This window comes from Tenrec ecaudatus, chromosome 10, assembly GCF_050624435.1.
Source record: "Tenrec ecaudatus isolate mTenEca1 chromosome 10, mTenEca1.hap1, whole genome shotgun sequence".
NCBI lineage: Eukaryota > Metazoa > Chordata > Mammalia > Afrosoricida > Tenrecidae > Tenrec > Tenrec ecaudatus.
The window spans coordinates 65,144,622-65,163,999 of NC_134539.1; the positions used below are offsets into that span (position 1 = coordinate 65,144,622).

General features: G+C 43.0%; 1 protein-coding gene across 3 annotated transcripts in view; it reads right to left on the bottom strand.

The window, feature by feature from the left end:
* Positions 1-12,992: 12,992 nt before the first annotated feature.
* Positions 12,993-19,378, bottom strand: part of PCSK5 (proprotein convertase subtilisin/kexin type 5) — a 516,123-nt gene continuing 509,737 nt past the window's right edge. For all 3 annotated transcript variants that reach the window (XM_075560524.1, XM_075560523.1, XM_075560525.1), the window contains 3 exons: positions 18,858-18,958; positions 16,282-16,468; positions 12,993-13,402 (listed from right to left, as the gene is read on the bottom strand). In XM_075560524.1, the coding sequence (XP_075416639.1) occupies positions 12,993-13,402; positions 16,282-16,468; positions 18,858-18,958 (698 nt within the window). The remainder of the gene's footprint in view (positions 13,403-16,281; positions 16,469-18,857; positions 18,959-19,378) is intronic.

The following is a 19,378-nucleotide window of genomic DNA, read 5'->3' on the forward strand; positions in this document are numbered from 1 at the left end:
ATTAGTTGCCATTATCATTCTCAAAACATCTGCTTTCCACTCGAGTCCGTGGCATCAGCTCCTCATTTTCCCTCCCTCCCCATCCCCCTTCCTCATAAACCCTTGATAATTACAAGTCATTATTATTTTTTCACTTCTTACATTGTCCAAGGTCTCCCTTCACCACTTTTCTGTTGACGGACCCCCAGAGGGGAGGTTATATGTAGATCCCTGTAATCGGTTCCCCCTTTCTACCTCACCCTCCCGCCACCCTGTTTGTATCGCCACTCTCACCACTGGAGCTGAGGGGTTCATCTGTCCTGTATTCCCTGTGTTTCCAGTTCCGTTCTGTACCAGTGTACATCCTCCTGTCCAGCTGGGTTTGTAAGGTAGAATTGGGATCATGATAGTTGGGAGGAGGAAGCATTTAAGAACTAGAGGAAAATTGTATGTTTCATTGTTGCTACACTGCATGCTGACCAGCTTGTCTCCTCCCCGAGACCCTTCTGTAAGGGGCTGTCCAGTTGCCCACAAATTGACCTTTGTGTCCCCACTCTGCACTCCCCCTCATTCACAATGATGTGATTTTTGTTCTTTGATGCTTGATCCCTGATCCCTTCAACACCTCATGATCACACAGGCTGGTGTGCTTCTTCCATGTGGGCTTTGATGCTTCTGTGCCAGATGGGCGCTTCCAACAGATATACTGGCTGGGGTCTTAAAGGCTTGAGGGTAGCAAGCAGTTCTTTAAAGTAGAAAATCAACAACACAACAGAACAGAGAAACTCTCTGTTACACAGCTGCAAGGGAAGTTACAGCAATAAAGGATTTAGCACAGAGTCTACACCTGTCTCTGAGAGCGTGCAGATAAAAATTCCAATCTCAGGTGGAGGGCAGGGAGCCACGTGTTCTTGGAACATCCGGGAATTTCAGCCAGTCACCAAGATCCTCCTAACCCCTGAGAGCCCAAGGAGGTAAGTCCCACTGAAAGCTCCTTTGTCAGGATTCCACCTTTGCCTAGTCATTTCCTGATAAGCAATTTGATTTGGTTTCTGTGTCCCTTGGTTTTAGACAAAGATCGACACTGAAGACACTGCTTGAGGTGCTTTTGTAAGCGTGTTGGCCAGAGACCTGCACTCTAGAATCTAGACCAAATGCGCTCTTTTGATAACCTTGTGACACCCAGTCTACTAGCTTTAACTAGATTCCACCCAGTTGGCTGACACTCTGATCTCCTGCTTCACTTGGCCCCTGTCAGTACAGAACCAGATCCAATATCACATCTCAAGTTTTGGCTACTTCAGTCTAATCACCACGGGGTCAGTTGACTAATTTAAACGGAGGCACCTGCTAAGCCGCAGTGTTATTCCCAACTCCCAGTCACCTGGGAGTGAAAAGAAGGTAAAAGAGAACATTTTCTTTCTTTTGATAAAAAAAATGAATCATTTTATTGGAGGGCTCTTACAAATCTTATAACAATCCATCATTCAATTGTATTAGACACACTTGTACATAGTATCAGCTCCTCTGTTTCCCCCTCCCTCCCTTGTGAATCCTTGATCAATTATATTGTGTCTTACTCTGTCTCTTGTCTCCCTTCACCCACATTTCTGTTATTCATTCCTCTGGGGTGAGGGGGAGAGAGAATATTTTCATGGTTTAAAAAAACCCACCAAACACCTATTTTGCCTATTTAGCTAGCTTAGATATCACCATCCATGTGTTGCTTTGGCATACTGTGGTGGTTTGTGAGTCGCTGTGGTGCTGGCAGCTTTACCACTGGTGTCTTACACACTAGGAGGTCCCCTACGGTGGACAGGTTTCACTGGTGAGGCCAGAACATGATAAACTAGAAAGGAAGTCCTGGCAGTCTGGAGTACTGGTCTAGAAAAATCAGCCCTGCGGATCACAAAAGAGCATTGCCCAGTGTGTTGTGGGGTGAGTTCTCCAGCCTGGAAAGCGCCATAGCCACAACAACGGTCTCAAGTCTATCAACAGGTGTGAAGTTGTCGCAGGATCAGTAAGTGCTTCATTTTGTTGTACCCAAGGTCACCCCGAGGTAGGACTGAGTGACGGCAACTGCCAACAGCATGAACAGTTCAGACGAGCCCATTTTTCAGACTGTTCTCAGGACACGTCTCAGATCCTGTATTCAAAGACTTCCACTGTGTGGAAAGTAGACATGACCTTGGGGAAGGCCGGATCACTAGCCTCCCTCTTCTCGTGCTCGCAGGACAACTTTTAAGATTACTTGTGGCATCAGGGTCAAATGTTAAGATTTGAGTTTTCCGTGACTTAGACATCAGAAGGGGGGTTGAGAGGAAGAATGGGATCCTTTGGATGATCAAGGTATGAACAGAGCTCCGAGTCAGAAATCCTGCCCCAGGAATGGTGCGGTGGCCGGGTTTCAGCGCAGAGAGCTGCGTGTGGGATTCACAGAGTTCAGTAGAGATGAAGAACTTGGCTTGGCTGTTGACTGAGAGAAGGTCCTTTAACCAAAACTTTTTGTCAGGTTAGCAAAACATGCATTTTCTTCTCTCCTTGTTGTTTTGGAACAAATCGCTGTTTACGCTTTCACAGAAGCTTTCCTATTTCTACATATCTGCTACGAAATCAAGTCAGAATATGCAGGCAATGATCTGGTTACTTCAAACCGCTCATTAGAGTTTATTTGCTTGGCTGTAAAGAAAGGGGTGGCTTTGTTAGCTGGAGCTGAGTGGGCGTGTTCCAGATTATGTGTATAAGAAAGTTAAGCCTACCTTACTCTCATGTGAACTGGCATCACAAGTTTTTAAAAAAAACAGTTGGTTTGTGTAAGGGGGTTATTGTTGTTGCTTTTAGGAGGTGAAGCTAACATTTCAGCTCATCAACTGTATTGCACAGTTTAAATTACTAATCACACCCTCTATATTTGACCCACTCCACACTCCTTGTTTTCTCTTCTTCTTGTGGACCACACCACCTTCCACTTCACCCAAGTTAGCACCCATCAACTGTCTAACTCATTGCTTTATCTTTCCTCCCCTTTGGCAAACCCTTAAATCTGTTGCCTTTGATATGAAATTCTTTACCACTCTACTCACCCTCCACCCTTATAACAGGGATCTCATATAATATTTATCCTCTTGCGATTGGCTAATTTCACTCAGCATTGTGCCCTTTAAGTCCATCCATGCCCCGAGGAGCTTTGTGGTTTTCAACCAAAACAAAACCCCAAACCCCAGAAAATAACAAGTGCTGGAGAGGGGCTGGAAAAGAACCGTCATGTAGTACGCTGCTGGTGTAGTTGCATAACCACAATGGAAAGCTGTATGACACTACGTCAAACAACCAGGAATGGAAATTCTATATGAGCCAGTAATCCTTCTGCTGAGTCTATATCCTGAAGTAAGAGTCATAGTAGGAACAGACAGATGCACCCCTATGTTCATCACAGCACTGTACACAAAAGAAAGAAGATAGAAAGAGCCTAATGCCCATCAGTAGAACAATGAATAAAGAAACTTTGGTGCATACACACAATAATATGCACTATATGGGGATGATTAGCCAGTTAACACTGCTCCTGAAATGATAAAAGGGTTCTTGATTCAAGGTCCATTGCTTATGAAATTTATTTAGATCGTCATAGCAACCATGGATATTGATTTAGTTTGGATTAGTTAGATGAAATCTTGGTTAGATTTTATATCAATTTGATGGTACCTTTGTGGAGATAGAAGTGAAGCCCAACCTCTTAATCAGGTCTCAACCAAGTGAAGTGTGGCCATTTTATAAGCGACACAGTAAGCACTTCTCTTCCTCTCTGGCACCTCTTTGCCCACTTACTTGCTTGGATGTTGGATCTGGCTCCTGGGCTGATGGTTCGATGTAGCCGGGTGTCTCTGGGAACTGCTAATACCCTGCCATGTTCCTGCTATCCTTTGATCCATACACCTCTGCACCTACCATTCCGTGATCTCCTGGCTTCCTGTTTTGCCTTCCTGCCTCTTCTGCCAGCAGCTGCACGAGTCCAGAGAGAGCTCCAGCTTGCATTTGACCCTGGGCTTGAGTTGGGCATGGCTGGCCACTTTCTTGGTGAGGTAGTTGGTTTATTGTGCCAACCTGGCCAATAAACACATGTGGGGTTAATTGGAGGGTGGAGGGATAAATGACTTGGTGAGCCTCAACTTTCTAGTTCTTGGGTCTCTTGCTTTCTGATGGTCAGACCAAGGTGCAGCTGCCTTAGACAGTTCCCTGCTTCAGCTGGCAAGGCTCATTTCCTGCAAGACATCCCCAAGGAGAAGCTGCAGGGACCTACCCCGATGCAGCCCTGGGTACTGGAGTAGTCATGTGGAGATCCCTGCCAGTGCTGAGGTGCTTGCATGTTCACTGATTCAGCTTTCCTCCTACAGTTGGTGTCATAGTGTGTGTTTTGTGAGATGGAGGAGGACTTTGTGGATTGGTTGGACACATGGGCTAATGTTGGACTTGCGGGCTTGGGCAACACTGGGTTAGGATGTTTTCTTGATGTGCACTTATCCTTTATATAAAACTCTCTCTTATACAGGAGTTTCTGTGGATTGATTTCTCTAAAATACCCAGACTAACACACTTGGTATAAAATCCTTTCCTGATACAAAGTTCCTTCTCATACATATGTGAGTGTCATTGGTTTTCTCTTGACCTCAGCTTAACACAGAAAGTCAAGTCTTCCATACTTAGCAGAGAGCATCACAGCACTTGCAACCGGAATTCCACTCAACATATTTTTTAACCCCTAAACTGAACATATTTCCATTTTGAGGATTATACCATTCACGAGGGGATAATTAAGAATGGTGCATCAAATCAAAAACACTACCCATCAAGTTTTTTTAAAAAATGAGAAGGAAATGGTGTTATCCTTTGAATAGTTCGTGAGTGGAATAAGTGAGAAATATTTATAGAAACTGAAGAGAGCGCATAGTTCCTTCAGTTAGCACTGGACCAAGGCAGACCAATCTTTGGACACTGGTGGAACTCTTTAGATTATGGATGCCTTGGGAAACTAGAGCATAAAATAGGGGAAAAGTATCAATAATGGTTGTACAACATGAAGAGTATAATCGATGACATTGAATTATACATGTGGGAGTTGGTGAATTGGAGACTGGTTTGTTGTGTATAGTTTTGCCCCAATTAAAAAAACCATGAAAAGAAAAGGAGACAGTGATAGTGAGGGGGGATTGTTGGTTGGTTGGTTTTCCAGTAGCCATTATACAGACCTGTCCACCGCACGATTTTCCATGGTGATTGTTGGATGGTAGACCGACAGACCTTTTTTCTCACCTGTGGGTGGATGCAAATCTCCAAAGCTGTCATTCACAGTTGAGTGCATTACTGTTTTCCCCAGCCAGGAACTCCATAGGAAGATAGAGGGTTCACCAAAGACACTATCTGTTTGTTACTTTTGCCATCCTCCACTAACTCCTAGGGGCCCAGGTTGACCCTGGCCTGGCACTAATGTCCTTTTTACATTTAATGAAAATTGACCCATAATTTCAAACTCTTGTCAAAATAATCTTTTAAAAATTTTTTTTAGTAAATCACTTTATTGGGGGCTCTTATAACAATATGTACATCAATTGTTATCAGGCACATTGTGCATATGTCGCCATTATAACATTAATAACATTTTCTTTCTACTTGCGCCCTTGGTATCAGCTACTCATTTTACCCTCTCTCCCCCACCTTCCCCTCCTTGTGAACTCTTGATAAATTATAGATTATTGTCATTTTCATATCTTACACCATTTGTGGTCTCCCTTCACCCATGTTTCTGTTGTTCTTTCTCCTGATGGCAGCGGTGGTGGTGTTATACATCGATCATTTCGATCAGTTCCCCCATCATCCCCCAATCTTCCCCCTACCCTCATGGTTTCCTTACTCCCATTACCGTTCTTGGGGGGTTTATCTATCCTGGATTCCATGTGTTGAGAGCTCTTATCTGTACCAATGAACATTCTCCTTTCTAACCAGATGTGTAAGGTAGACCTGGGGTCATGATAGTGGGTGGGAGTAGGGTGGGGGATGAAGCATTAAAGAATTAGAGGAATGTTATGTGTTCCATCACTGTTGTACTGCATGCACCCTAGCTGACTGGTCTCCTCTTTGGGGCCCTTCTGGTCAGGGATGTCTGATTGTCTACAGATGGGCTTTGGGTCTCCACTCTGATCACTCTCATTTGCATCAGTGTGATTGTTTGTTTTGGATCTTCTGATGCCTGATACCTGATCCTGTCAACACCTCATGGTCACATAGGCTGGTGTGCAAACGCATCATTTTATGGATGCCTGGGGGAGTCTAGTTAAGGAACTTGCCTTCCATTCCTACTGAGTTCTAAAGATCCTTTTATCTCTGTAACACTTCCCCTACTTTTGACTTCCTTTGCGTTCCAGTGGATTTGTTGTTTGGCCTTGGCTTCCCAAATCAGAGCATCTCTCATGTTCATCCTCATGTTGAAATTATTTGTAAGCATATTTTCCCACTTCATCAGTAAGCTTGTTGGGAGCAGTTCATGTGATTTGTTTCTCTTGGCTATCTACAATTTAACTTGCCTCCACACAATTTTTTAATTTAGTTTTTATTTCAGAAATACACTTGATGTGGTAGTGTGCAGAAACTTTTATGTCTTGTTTATTATTTTATGTAAGCATTGGACCATATCTTATGTAGTCTTTATAAATGTACTTTTAAGCTATCATAAAGTACTTTTTATTTTGGGGGGGTTATTCTTTCTTTTAAAAATCATTTTATTAGGGGCTCATAATCATAAAGTACTTTTAAATGACACATACACAGAAATAGATATGTTTTCTGTGTGTGTGTGAGATGGTGAGAGAGAGCACACATGAAGGAGCCAATGAGCTTTGGTTTTGTTTTTAATTTTTTCCAATATGGAAATAGTCATTTCAAATAAAACAAACATTTAAAAGACTCTTGATGTAACCTGAGTCTTGTCTGACTCAAGCCAGGATATTTTCAATTGCCTCATCTGCATGTGAAAGTTGGACATTGGATCAGGAGGACTGAAGAGGAATCGATGTATTTGAATCGTGGTGCTGGTGAAGAAGATGGAACGTACTATGGACTGCCAAAAAGGACAAGCCAATCTGTCATGGAAGAAAAACAGCCAGAGTGCTTCGCAGAGGCAAGGATGGGGTGGCTTCATCTTACACATTTTGGATGTGTTGTCAGAAGAGACCAGTCCCTGGATAAGGACATCATGTTTGGTAAAGCAGAGGGTTAGCAAACAAGAGGAAGCCCCCGAACAATGGTTTCAGGCATAGGAACAATAGTGAATATGGTACAAGACCAGGCAGTGCCATTATGGTTTGGAATCGACTTGGTGGGACCTAACAGCAACGAAGAAGCAAGGGCGTGATGGAGGAAGATAGATGCAGATCTTCTAGGAATCAGGAAACAAAGAGAAGAGCAAAGACCGTCCTCCAGAACCAACAACAAGAGAAAGATGTCTAGAGCCAGCATGCTAAATTCAGACTTCTAAGTCTCCTAAACCATGAGAAAATAATTTGTTAAAGCCACCCACTTGTGTGATTTCAGTAACAGCAGCATGATGTAACTACTGATTTCCAAGAGTTTTACTAACACTGGTAGGTGGAATCCTAAAATCTATCTCAATGGTTTCCCACCGTAGTGCCCCGGCGGATGAATAGGATGAGGGGTCTTGCTTATGCATGATGTTAGATTATCACAAAAGGACAGTGTCTGGGTTGGCATAATCTAATCATGAGAGCCCTTGAAAAGCAAAGAATTTTCGCCAGCAGGTGGCACAGAAAAGTGCCCTCCACTGGCTTAAACACAGTTTTGTATTTAGCTGTGACATGGGATGTCCCTTGTTTTCTGAGTAGTTTGTGATAATAATACTCAATATTGTTTGTAGGCAGACCTTACTTTCTTTGTCTACAATTGCCCATAGTTCTTAAAATTCAGACACAATCTGTTTCTGTGACTTAGCCACTCTTCTTTCTCCTACTGTTCCCTCCCCCAGTTGGGCTCTCATCTAGGACTAGGATCTAGGGAACAAGCCTTGTCCAAATTCCAATTTCCCATGGCTATGGAAGTCCCTGCTTTCTTGATGGCTGTCAGTGGGTCATTCTCAGTCCCTCTGAAGGCAGTTCTCTACCTTGCGTGTATACCCTTCCTCTTCAAAGCCAGAAACCACATATTAAACCCTTCTTGTGTTTTAAATCCATAACACAATCTTGCACTGGAAGCACTCAGGAAGATCAAAGACTTCAGCTTTCAGCATGCACATAAAGTAGAAATCTTCACAACTGGACCAGTCCTAGAGAAAATATTACGGTTGTCAAGGATTTTATTCTACTTGAATCTACAATCAATGTCTGTGGTGGTTACATAATCTGTTGTCAATTTGAGACTTAAGAGTGAAAGTGTGGAGTTTAGCCTGTCAATCAGGTCTCAGCTTGATGACCTCATTTGGAGGTGCTAAGGAGATAAATAGCTTGCTGGAGCTGGGACACATGCTTACTCACTGGGAGACATTCCTGTGAAGAAGACACATGGAGCTACGCTAGAGCCCTTGAGCTGAAGGAGCCACATGAAGACTCCTGCCAGCACTGAGATACTTCCATTGCCACTGGATCCACAAGACTTTCCACCCACTGGCCTGTGATTATCCTGCATTCAGCATCATTGCATGTGTATCATGAGTCTGAAGAGGAATTTATAGATTGGTATTGGACATATGGGTTAATATCAGACTTAAGGACTTGATATGGACTGGACTGGGGTATTTTCTCAATATTCAATTGCTCTTGTTTATAAACCCCTTTCTTATACACATATGAGTATCTATGAATTTGTTTCTCTAGTCCACCCAGACTAACACCATGCCTATGGAAGCAGAAGTTAAGAATCAAAAAACATCATATTGGGTATATCTGCAAAAGATCTATTTGAAATGTTACAAACCAAAGGTGTCACCTTTAGGACTAAGGATATTGGTATTTTCAATCGCCTGATTTGCATACAAAAGATGGACAATGAATAAGGAAGATGGAAACAGACTTGATGCTTTCAATTATGGCATAAGCCAGTGTATCTCTAAGTGAATGCTACTGCCACTCCCCCTTTAGGTGGGCTGGGGGAGGGCTGGAGCTAGACCAATCCAGAGGGGATGCAAAGGCACCTAGCCACACTTTATCTTGAATCATGGGTATAGTAAAAAAGTTGTTCATTGTCAGGGAATGTGAGTAATTTTTGTCTGCAAAAGAGGCAGTAGACCAAATAAGTTTTGGAACTTACGGTATAGGCGGAGAATGCTTACTTTGCCATGGATTGCCAGAAGAATGAACTGATCTGTCTCGGAGGTACAACCTGGATGCTCCTGAGAAGTGAGGATGTTGAGGCTTGGCTCCCTCCTTTTTGATGCTTTATCAGGAGGGATAAGTCCCTAAAACAGCATCATGCTTGGTAAAGTAGAAGGTCAACGAAAAAGAGGAGGAAACTCAATGGGATGGCTTGACACAGTAGCTCCAACAATGGGCTGGACCTATCAATGCTTATGAGGATGTCACCGGAGCAGGCGTTGTTTCATTGTAGTCTCGACGATGACCTAGAATGGACTAGATAGATCACATCTGGGGACCAGATTGAAGCTATGGTGGTGGAGGGGAGAGGGCACACGGGAGAGCTTTTTAGGAGAGATAAGTCATAACCCCCGTGTGCTTGCTCACTGGCTGTAGGGAGTCAAAAAGGCAAATCACCAGCACCCCTTTTTTTGGTTTTGTGTATCTGTTTGTGAAAGCATAATAACAAACAAATAAACTCCGATCCATGGTATCTTCATGTGTGTCCGTGATTTTCAGGGCTGTGACCCCTTCACAGCAGTTTTCCAGAGCTTTCTTCCCAGTATCCTAGGTGCCAATGGCCTTTGGGTGCATCCTAGGCATCAGCCTTTAGTAGCTAGTTGCCAAGTTCTTAACCATTTGTACCATCAGGGACTCCTACAACCTAATTGATGTTGTTGGCGGTCATTGAATCAATTCCTACTCACAGTGACCCGTGAGACAGAGCAGAGTGGCTGCATATGATTTCCTGGACTGCAGCCTGGGGAAGCTCAGCACCAGGTGCTCAATAAAAATATTTCAATAACTAAGTCCCCATAACGCTATCTGGTCTTTTCGTGATTTGCTTTCCAAATTTAAAATTACTTTCTACTAACTGGAACCCTCCAAGACCCTTACGCAATTGATTGGTGTATGAGAAGGCTTCAAAAAGTCTGTGGAAGAGTTCCATTCGCTTTTAATGTCATTTTCCAAGAGCTTTCTGAGACACCCTCTTATTTACAGTCTGCTTGGATGCTCTTAATATTTTCAACATGCTTCTAACAGAAGACACTCTTTTCAAACAGAAAACCAAAGAGGGACTTTGTTTTTCAACCACATATTTATCTATTTAAACAGCTGTGAGCATAAGATTTCAAATAAGTCTGGGTCTAATGTCACACGATTCAGAACAAAGAAGGGAAGATAACAAACGTTGCCAGCACACAAACTTGGACTTCTTTTCAATGCAAACCGCAGGGAGTAGCAACAACACAATTTTTCTTGGTATTCATCTTGACCTCATTCAACCTTGAACTGTGTATCAAAACACAGATTTTCTTGGAAAATTATCCCTAGGCAATAGAAAGGAGTGCCAAGCAGTGTATCACAGTATTAGAATTATCAAGAAAATGAAAAACACGGTATAAACATTGTTTCCAGAGGCTATATTCTATAATTGCACAGCAAGAGGTGAGGAATTCGTTCATTTATACAGTGGTGCTCTGACATGTAGTCTTATATGCTTCTAAGGATTGAAAATGGAACCATCAGGGCTTTAAATAGATTTCAAATAGATGATTTTACAAGATCAAAATCTTGGAAGCTTATCATGTGTTATTTTTATGTGTGATATGTATGTGATTTATAAATGTGAGTTCTCTCGAGAATTTCCATTTAAGAGAGAGGCAGCAAACTCTAGCCTGTTGGCCAGACCAGGCCTGCTACTTGTGTTTGGATTGCCAGAGCTGTTACTAATTTTTATATTGGGTGGGGAAAAAAAATCAAAAGAAGACTATTTCACAGGGCATAGGAATACTTATAATATCAGTGTCCACAAATAAAGTTGTATTGGACCATAGCCATACCCATTTCTTATCCATTGGTTGCTTTCGGTGGAGTTGAGTCCTCAGGACGGAAACTCTCTGGCCTACACAGCCTGCAAGGTCTATGATTTGGCCCTTTCTGGAGAGAGCTTGCTGACCCTTATTTTGAGAACTTTCCTTTTAAGAAACATGGAGGGGATCAATAAACTCCAGATACCTCCCTGGAAATTTCTGGTGCTATTGTTACATCACATTCAAAACAGAGAAAGGAAATGTATGCATTTAGTAAAAGATCATTCCGTGTGCCAGCAGCATACTGGTGTCTTGGAACAATAGACAGGCCTTTATTATATCCACAGCACCTCTTTTCTCACTCTCTAACAACCAGGCTAGCATAGCTATTCACATGAACTTCAGGGTCAGTGTTTTGTTGAAACTTGTTCTCCGATTTTAAGAAGTTGCTTAATTGTCTGTGACCTTGGGCTAGTTACTTAACCTTCTATAAACCTTGGCTTCCTGTGAAAAGTGGTAAAAATAGCATTCTCACTGCCTTGAAGTCAATGCCCACTCACAGTGACTGAGACTAACTCTACGAGGGTAGAAAGCCCAATCTCCATAAGACTACTCTACGGGAATTATGGTTTGGGTGAAGTAGAATTAGTTATGGTTATGGTTAAGTAGAATTAGTCACTTGTTTGCTTTTGAAATAGAATTCTTTAGCTCGGTACCTGGTACGTAGGTACAGATGACACCTTATTATCATGATCACCGGGAAAGGACACTTTTACCTTCTGGTATTGTACTCCCCAGACTGCCTAGAAGCTTGCATTCAGCAGGGGACTCTTGAAGACACTGAGCATATACTTTTCCACAGCCAGGGTCTTTTGATTTGACTATCTGTAGGAAACTGTTCTCCAGCCGCACTAACCCAGAATGCCCAGAGTCAAAGGCCACGGTGACAAAGAGCAGAGCCAGTCTCCGCAGCAGTCGGGAGAGAGCTTGTGAGCAGGACTTGGGGGTTGCTCCTTTTAGACTCTAGTCTGGCTCCTTCTGTGGAGCAGCTGCCATTCCAGGATGGCCTGCTCCATCAGTTAGCAATGAAATCCTTGCGTTAGGGTGGATAACGTCTTTGCCATTTTTTGTTAGGTCATCACTCCCATTTTCTTTCAGGGCATGATGTTTTACCCGATGTTTCCTATCAGAAAAGTGCTCAGAAAATCATAAGGGTGTGTCATGTTGTGATTCTTGGAAACCCAGTGGCTCTTCTTCCTGGGGCATGCTGCTGCCTGCCAGCTATCTGCCCTGCCTTGTCGGGACTCTGCCCCACTGTGGGTCTACATGGTGCTAGACCCAAGCCTCATTGGATACTTGGCATGGAGAGGGGCCCCTCTCATGGTGATCCTTTCAGAACCAGTCTCAGCCTAAATTGGACTAAAAAGTGCGAAACATGATCGCCCATAACAAACAACTCTTCTGCCCTCCCACACTTAAGAATTATTGTAAGAAATATCCAAATTCCAGAGGCCGCTGAAATCTCCCCGTATACAATTTGGAAGAAGAATTCCTATGTGCCCACTGTTCTGTTTTTAAATCACCTGAAACAGTGTGTAGAAATCTCACTTGTTTTCAATTTACGTCTTGACATATTGTTTGGAAGGGAATGCACCTCGCTTATGGTTGAATGGGAACTGTCCATTGATTTTAACTACACAAAAGAAGAACAAAATGTGTTCATATTCTAACATGCTATGCTGGGGCTTGTGATCAGGAACACAGAGATGGACACTGACACATGGGTGGTATGTGTGTGGATAAAAACCAGCACAGCAGGTGGGGGCGGGGGGTGTGTGGCTTCAGTTTACTTATAGGAATAGATCTCGTCATCATACTCCAGCTCATCTTCATCATCATCATCCAGCAGTCCATACTTAAATTTCCGGTAGACCGTGCCATCTTGGCCCATGTAGACGATGTCATCCTCCTCCTCCTCCTCCTCATAGTCCCGGTCTCTGTACTCGATCACCTGGTCCTCTTCAAAGCTGGTGCTTTCACGACAGCTGCTCGCGTAGGAAGAGTAAATTTTGTTTGGGTCAGTCAGCTTTTCATAGCCAGCCTTCTCTCTGGGCTGGGCGCGGCGTCGGGATTTCCTCCAGACCAGCAGCGCTGCCCCGATGAGAAGCAGCAGCATAATGGAGGAGGTGATGAACAGGGCTGTCTTGGAATGCTCAGCTGGAGGCCCACTCTCACTGGCTCGAAGGATGCACTCCGCTGTGGAAGATGACCCCAAAGGATGAGGGGAGGGAAATGGGTAAGAAGACACGTGGAGAAAATTAGTTTCTGAGGTAAACAACTTTGCCTTATTTTCTAAAACGGTAGTAAGGGCATAGGGAACACACGGATCATTTTGTAATCTTCACCTGTACAGTTGAGTGAGCTGAATTACATGCATCACGTGGTTCACCCATCACCTGCGACTGTTTCTGAAAAGACGCTCAGTATCCTGCAAGCATTGTCTGCAGTTCTTCCCACTGTAACCCACCTCTGGTAGCCACTCATAAACATAGGTCGTTATGTACTTGCTTATGTCTTGATTTTTAGATAGAATTTTTAAAAATTTACTGTGGTTGAGTATTTATAACAAAAATCTTGCCATTGTGATCCGGTTAGGTATATAACTCAGTGGCATGAATCATATCCACCAAGCAGCAATCATTGTTATCCATTTCTACAAGTTTTATATCACCCCAGAGTGAAATTCAGGACCCCTTCACAAATCCATTCCTCTCCCTCCCAATCCCCGGTCACCACTAATAAACTTTTGTCTACATATGTTTACCTAATCTGGATGTTTTGTGTAAGTGAGAGTAAAAATATTTGTGATTTTGCATCTGATCTATTTCCCTTGGCATAATTTTCAGGGTTCACCCAGGCCATAGAAGATATCAGAATTTAATTTCTCTTTATGGCTGAATAGTATTATATTGCATACACATTGCCTTCATTTTAAAAACCTCACACGGTGGACCCTAAGAGGGTGCATCGCTCTTTGAAAGCATACTATATGTCTCAGCCTGTCTAATGACATCCACAAATCCTCTGAGAAAGAAGGCTAATTTGAGATCCAAAGGGAGTCCCCTAGTCTCAAACCTCATGGTCAGTCCCCAGGAATCCAACCTCACCAACTGGTTCTTCAATTTCTATTCTGAGGAAAAAAGATGTCCCAATTTGGACCATGCTTCAATTATTACTAAATGTTCTGTTTTCTGTCCCAAGTCTGAGTTTTCCTAAGGGTGAGTCCAATCTCTAGCTACTCTATGCTCGGTCCAAGTAAAATTCTCTCATCCTGAAACTATTCACCATTATCCGTATTAGAGCTGGGTGAAGCTTACAAATCCCCTGGTGTGTCAGTTGAGAAGACGGAGGTCCACATAAAGGGAATGAATTGTCACATGACCAGAGGCAAAATCTGTTCATGGACCAAGCAGAATTCCAGCCCAGGAATGCTAGCTGCATTCCAGAGTCTGGAGATATTAGGACAAATGCTCAGACAGTTCTACTGTCCCTCTCAGCTCCTGTGGCTTCAGCCGGACAGAGAAAAAATGCCATCTTAGGTCTGCAGGGTCAGGGTCAGTCTCTGCTGTCTGGTTTCTTTGAAGGGGCAAACTGTCACAGTCAAGAATCAGAAAGTAACCACGAGTATTCAGTTTTGAAGGTCATCAAGAGTACTTAGGCGTCCGAAGAGACCGGCAAGAGTCTTAGAAAGACCAGGAAAGCGTACTACACAGTTCTCAGTTGAAATTAACTTGCAGAAGCTCTGCACCCAATTGCACACCCTTCTCGTTAGCAGTTCATTAGCAGGCATCGAGAGAGTGAGGGGCAGTATTCCTCCTTGATACAGCACAAGCCCTGAAAGCAGATCCGAATGAGGCACTATAGGGTGGGTAAGATAATGTGTTTGAAGGGGAGCTATTTAGAAATCAATTTAAAAGGCCGATTCAAAAAATAAAACAAATGACTAGGATCAATTATGGGTCTTGGATTTCCTTCTTATATAAATGCCCAGTTGCCATTAGTTGATTCTGATTCATAGAAAATTAATTCTTTACTTAATTCTTCACTGGGACCTTTTGCTCAAGGCATGATTGTCTATGGCACCTCAATTACTGAACCGAACTCAAAAGAGCCTTTTGTCCATCTCCTGCCCCAGGCAGTATTTATTTCAAAGTACTGCACAAAGATTGCCTATCTACCCCTCCAAACCATGTGCGATAAGAGTGGAACTATGCTCCATAGGGTTTTCAATGTCTTCTTTGTCAGAAGCAGATTGAAAGGGCTTTCTTATAAGGTGCCTCTGGGGCACTCAAACCTCTCAACTCTTTTCACTGGCAGTCAAGTGTTCACAGTGTGTACCATTGGTGATTCCATACAAATGGACAGACTGTCATCAATAGGACAGCTCTTTTTTGTCAGTCAATGATAAATCTGAACCCCATAGAAATCACTGACTTCTGGCCTAGAGAATATACTTTCATAATATTTATTTTCTTTTTTATCAGCAAGAAATCTATTCTGGGTCATTTACTTTTGAGGCCAATACCGCACCACAATGAAGACAACATTGGCTTCACCGCCCGTGACAGGGAAAGAATCCAAATAGAAACAGAGTAAATGTGTGAAGATGTGACTCTAGACCTATTTAAGTAGGTTTTCTAGCAGTGGAACGCACGTGCACTCTAATTATAAGTGTGGAATATCTCTGTGAACATGTGCATACTAATCAACCTCTTTGAGATTCATTTTCTTCATCTGTCAAATGGAATCAATATATACTTGGAAAGTGAGATGATGGATAAGACGTTTCCAGCCCAGAAGGTACACAGCAGGCGTCCACTAGGGAGGCAGTTAGCTGCTGTCAAGCCAGTTCTGATTTATCACCCATGTGCGTAGAGATCTGCACCATAGGATGCATTTGGATGGAAGTGACCTTTCTGTGGTGCATCTGGGTAGGTTTGAACCTCTAACCTCTCTGTTCATAGTCAAATGTTAAACCATTTTCACCTCTCTGGAACTTTCAATAAAACGGGAGCCCTGTCAATTCCCTTGACCTCTGCCCCTTGCTCCCATGAACTTCGGTCCTCTCCTCTTACCCATGCTTTCCTGGCAGTCACAACACTCCTGGGCATCGGTGGCATCAGAAATGTTGCAGCATCGGAGGCAGCGGTTGTCGTCCAGATGTAGCACTAGGTTGGCAGGGCACACGGTGCAGTTCTTGGCTCCTGGTCCTTTGCACTCCATACAGCTCTCGTGGCATTTTTCACAGTCAAATGTCTCTCCCTGTGGAGAACAACCATGAGATGATTCCTTTTGAGTCTGAAAGGATTAAGAAGGCACTGGAATTCCCAGCTAGGAATTCCATTTTATCTCCACAGGGGGGAAGGGGGAGGTAGGTAGGAGAGAGTTGAAAGATGGTCTGCTTTGAATGATTCCAGTGGCCAATTATCTGTGCTTGGATAACAGCTTCACAGGGTCCTGGCCTTCTGGAATCTGCCTAGTGACAGTTGTGGCAACACAAACTTCTAGAATATTCTGGAATGCAAACCGACTGCTCAGTTGGTCAAGTGGACAAGTTTTGTCAGGCTTTATCTGCTTAAATCATTCTGAATTAGTTATCCACAGTCTAAAATTGGGCGGTTTTATATGTAAATATCAATTTCTATTTTCTCTTTAAAACTAGGTGATCTGTCGATGCTGGGTCCGCTACTCCCACATGGCAATGTCACGCACGAGTTGGATACAGTGGCTCTCTTTTATGTGCTCCCATTTGACACAGTTCCTGCTGCGATGTCACCAACATCCAGGTTAGACCAGTTTCCCTTTTGATCCGGGTTTGCCTAGGGGCTTTCTTTTACTCATTTGCATACCTGTTTGGCCTTTATTGTTGGTAAATTCTCAAACTGCCCAGATTGTGGAACCAAACAGGTGAAATCTCACTAGGAAAAGGGCCAAGGAAGGAGAAGAAAATGGCTCCTCTCTCAACAGGTTGCCCTTTGCTTCTGGACATGGAGTTAGGGAAAATGCTTCTTGAATGTAGTTTTGTGATTTGGGGGATATCATAGACAGGCATATCTCATTTTACTGCATGTTCCACTTTTGAGATATTGTTTTCTGTGTGTTTTTAACAAGTGGAAGGCTTGTGGCAGCCCTGACTTTCCCTGAATAGCAAGTCTAATGGCACCATTTTTTTAAAAAACAGTGTGCGTTCACTTTGGATCTTTGTGTCACATTTTGGTAAGTTTCACGATATTTCAAACTTTTCCTGAATTCTATTGCACACTTAGTAGACTATAGTATAGTGGGCATATAACTTACAGGTACAAAAATTATAGGTACCAGGAAACAAACAAACAAACAAAAAACCAGTGTGACACGTTACTGCGCTCATTGTATTGTGGTGGTTTGAAATGGAAACTGCAGTATTCCTGAGGTGTGTCTGCAATTAGAGGTAATGCAAGATACTGATATAGAGCTCAGTGGTTATAAGTTCCATAAATCCTAAATTTTTAGAGTTCAATCCCTGCATTTTCACTTAGAAGGCATGTGATGGTTAACACAATATCTAACCTCTCTGAAACTCAGCTTCTTCCAGAGTGTAAATAAGGCCATTGCCAGAATTTAAAGGTATCAATGGACATGCTGGTTTGCATTAAGTTTAGCATAGAAATATTTACTTATTTTCTGAAGTTTGGAAACACAACTTAAAATTCAGTGACTTCATGCAAGCTATGGCTTCTATTCAAAACACATTTTATATCCTTCTGTGGTTGTTACACAATTTCATGTCAACTTGATAAATAAGAATGAAGGGGTGGAGTCTAGCCTGTCAATCAGGTCACAGCCTAGTGATCACTCCCTGTGGGCGTGGCCTTCTTATGAGGATTCTGGGACTTCCTCTCTTCCCCCCTGGATGAGACACACTCTTTCTCTGATTCACATTCCTGTTGACAAGACACATGGAGCCACACTGTTGGCAGCTAGGACCCTGGAGCCATTGGACCCACAGGATTTCCCACCCACTGGCCTGTGATCTTCCTGCATTTGGCATCATTGCATGTGCTGTGTGAGTCTGAAGAGGAATTCATGGGCTAATATTGAATTTATGGATGTGATCTGGACTGGGCTGGCATATTTTACTGATGCATAATTATTTCTTAATATAAAGTTCTCCCATACATATATATGAGTGCCTCTAGATTTGTTTCTCTAGTCAACCAGGACTAATACACCTTCCTCATATACTTTAACAAGACCGAGGAAAGCATGACCAACATTAACTGTGTGGCTTCTACATTATTCAGATGTTTCAAGTTAAACAGCAAGTAGGATGGAAAGAAGACAATTGCTATTTCTGACACACTCTTCTTGCATTGATCTTAAACTTCTAAGATCATAAACAATTAATATGGAATTAACTATGGAGTCCTTATTACTTAATTTTCCTACTGTTTATCGGAGACATCTTCGGTCCTTTGTTTGGAAGAAAGGCTGCAGGTTGTTGGTGTCATTATTGCATGATGCTATGGTAGAAGACTTTCACATATTGAAACTAAACTCTACTGAATTGTTACATTTTAGGACTTTTTCTCTTTGTCTAGAATGAGCAGTAATTGAACTCATTTCCCTCTCTGGAAAGGGAGGAAGGCAAACCATTCCCAGATCTCAGTACCTCTCCCACTCTGTAGTTCCCTGTTAAACAGTCCGAAGTACAGATTCCTCCCACGAGGTGGTAACTCCAGACACAGGACAAGCAATCCAGCGCTCCTTTTCCTGAAAGAAAAGAAATGAATAAGTAGTGAGAGTGACTTGATTTTCACTTCTGCCGTGGTACCCAGGCAGAACTAGGTCAGAGTCATTGAAGTAGGGTGGGGGCTGAACTGACTGCTGCTGGTGTTAGGGTGCCATTGAGTCAGTTCCCACACTCAGAAACCCTGTGCACCCCAGAGTGGAACACTGCTGGTCCCGCTCAATCTTCACAATCCTTGCCATATTGAGCTCCCTGTTACAGCCATTGTGCCAGTGTAGCTTAATGAGCGTCTTCCGTTTCTTTCCTAACCATCTACTTTACCAAGCAGGACTCCTTTCCCCAGGGATTGGGCCCTCCTGATAACATGCCTGAGGGAGGTATGTGAGACTCCGTCTTGCTCACCATCCTCATTTCTAAGGAGCATTTGGCTATACTTCTTAAAC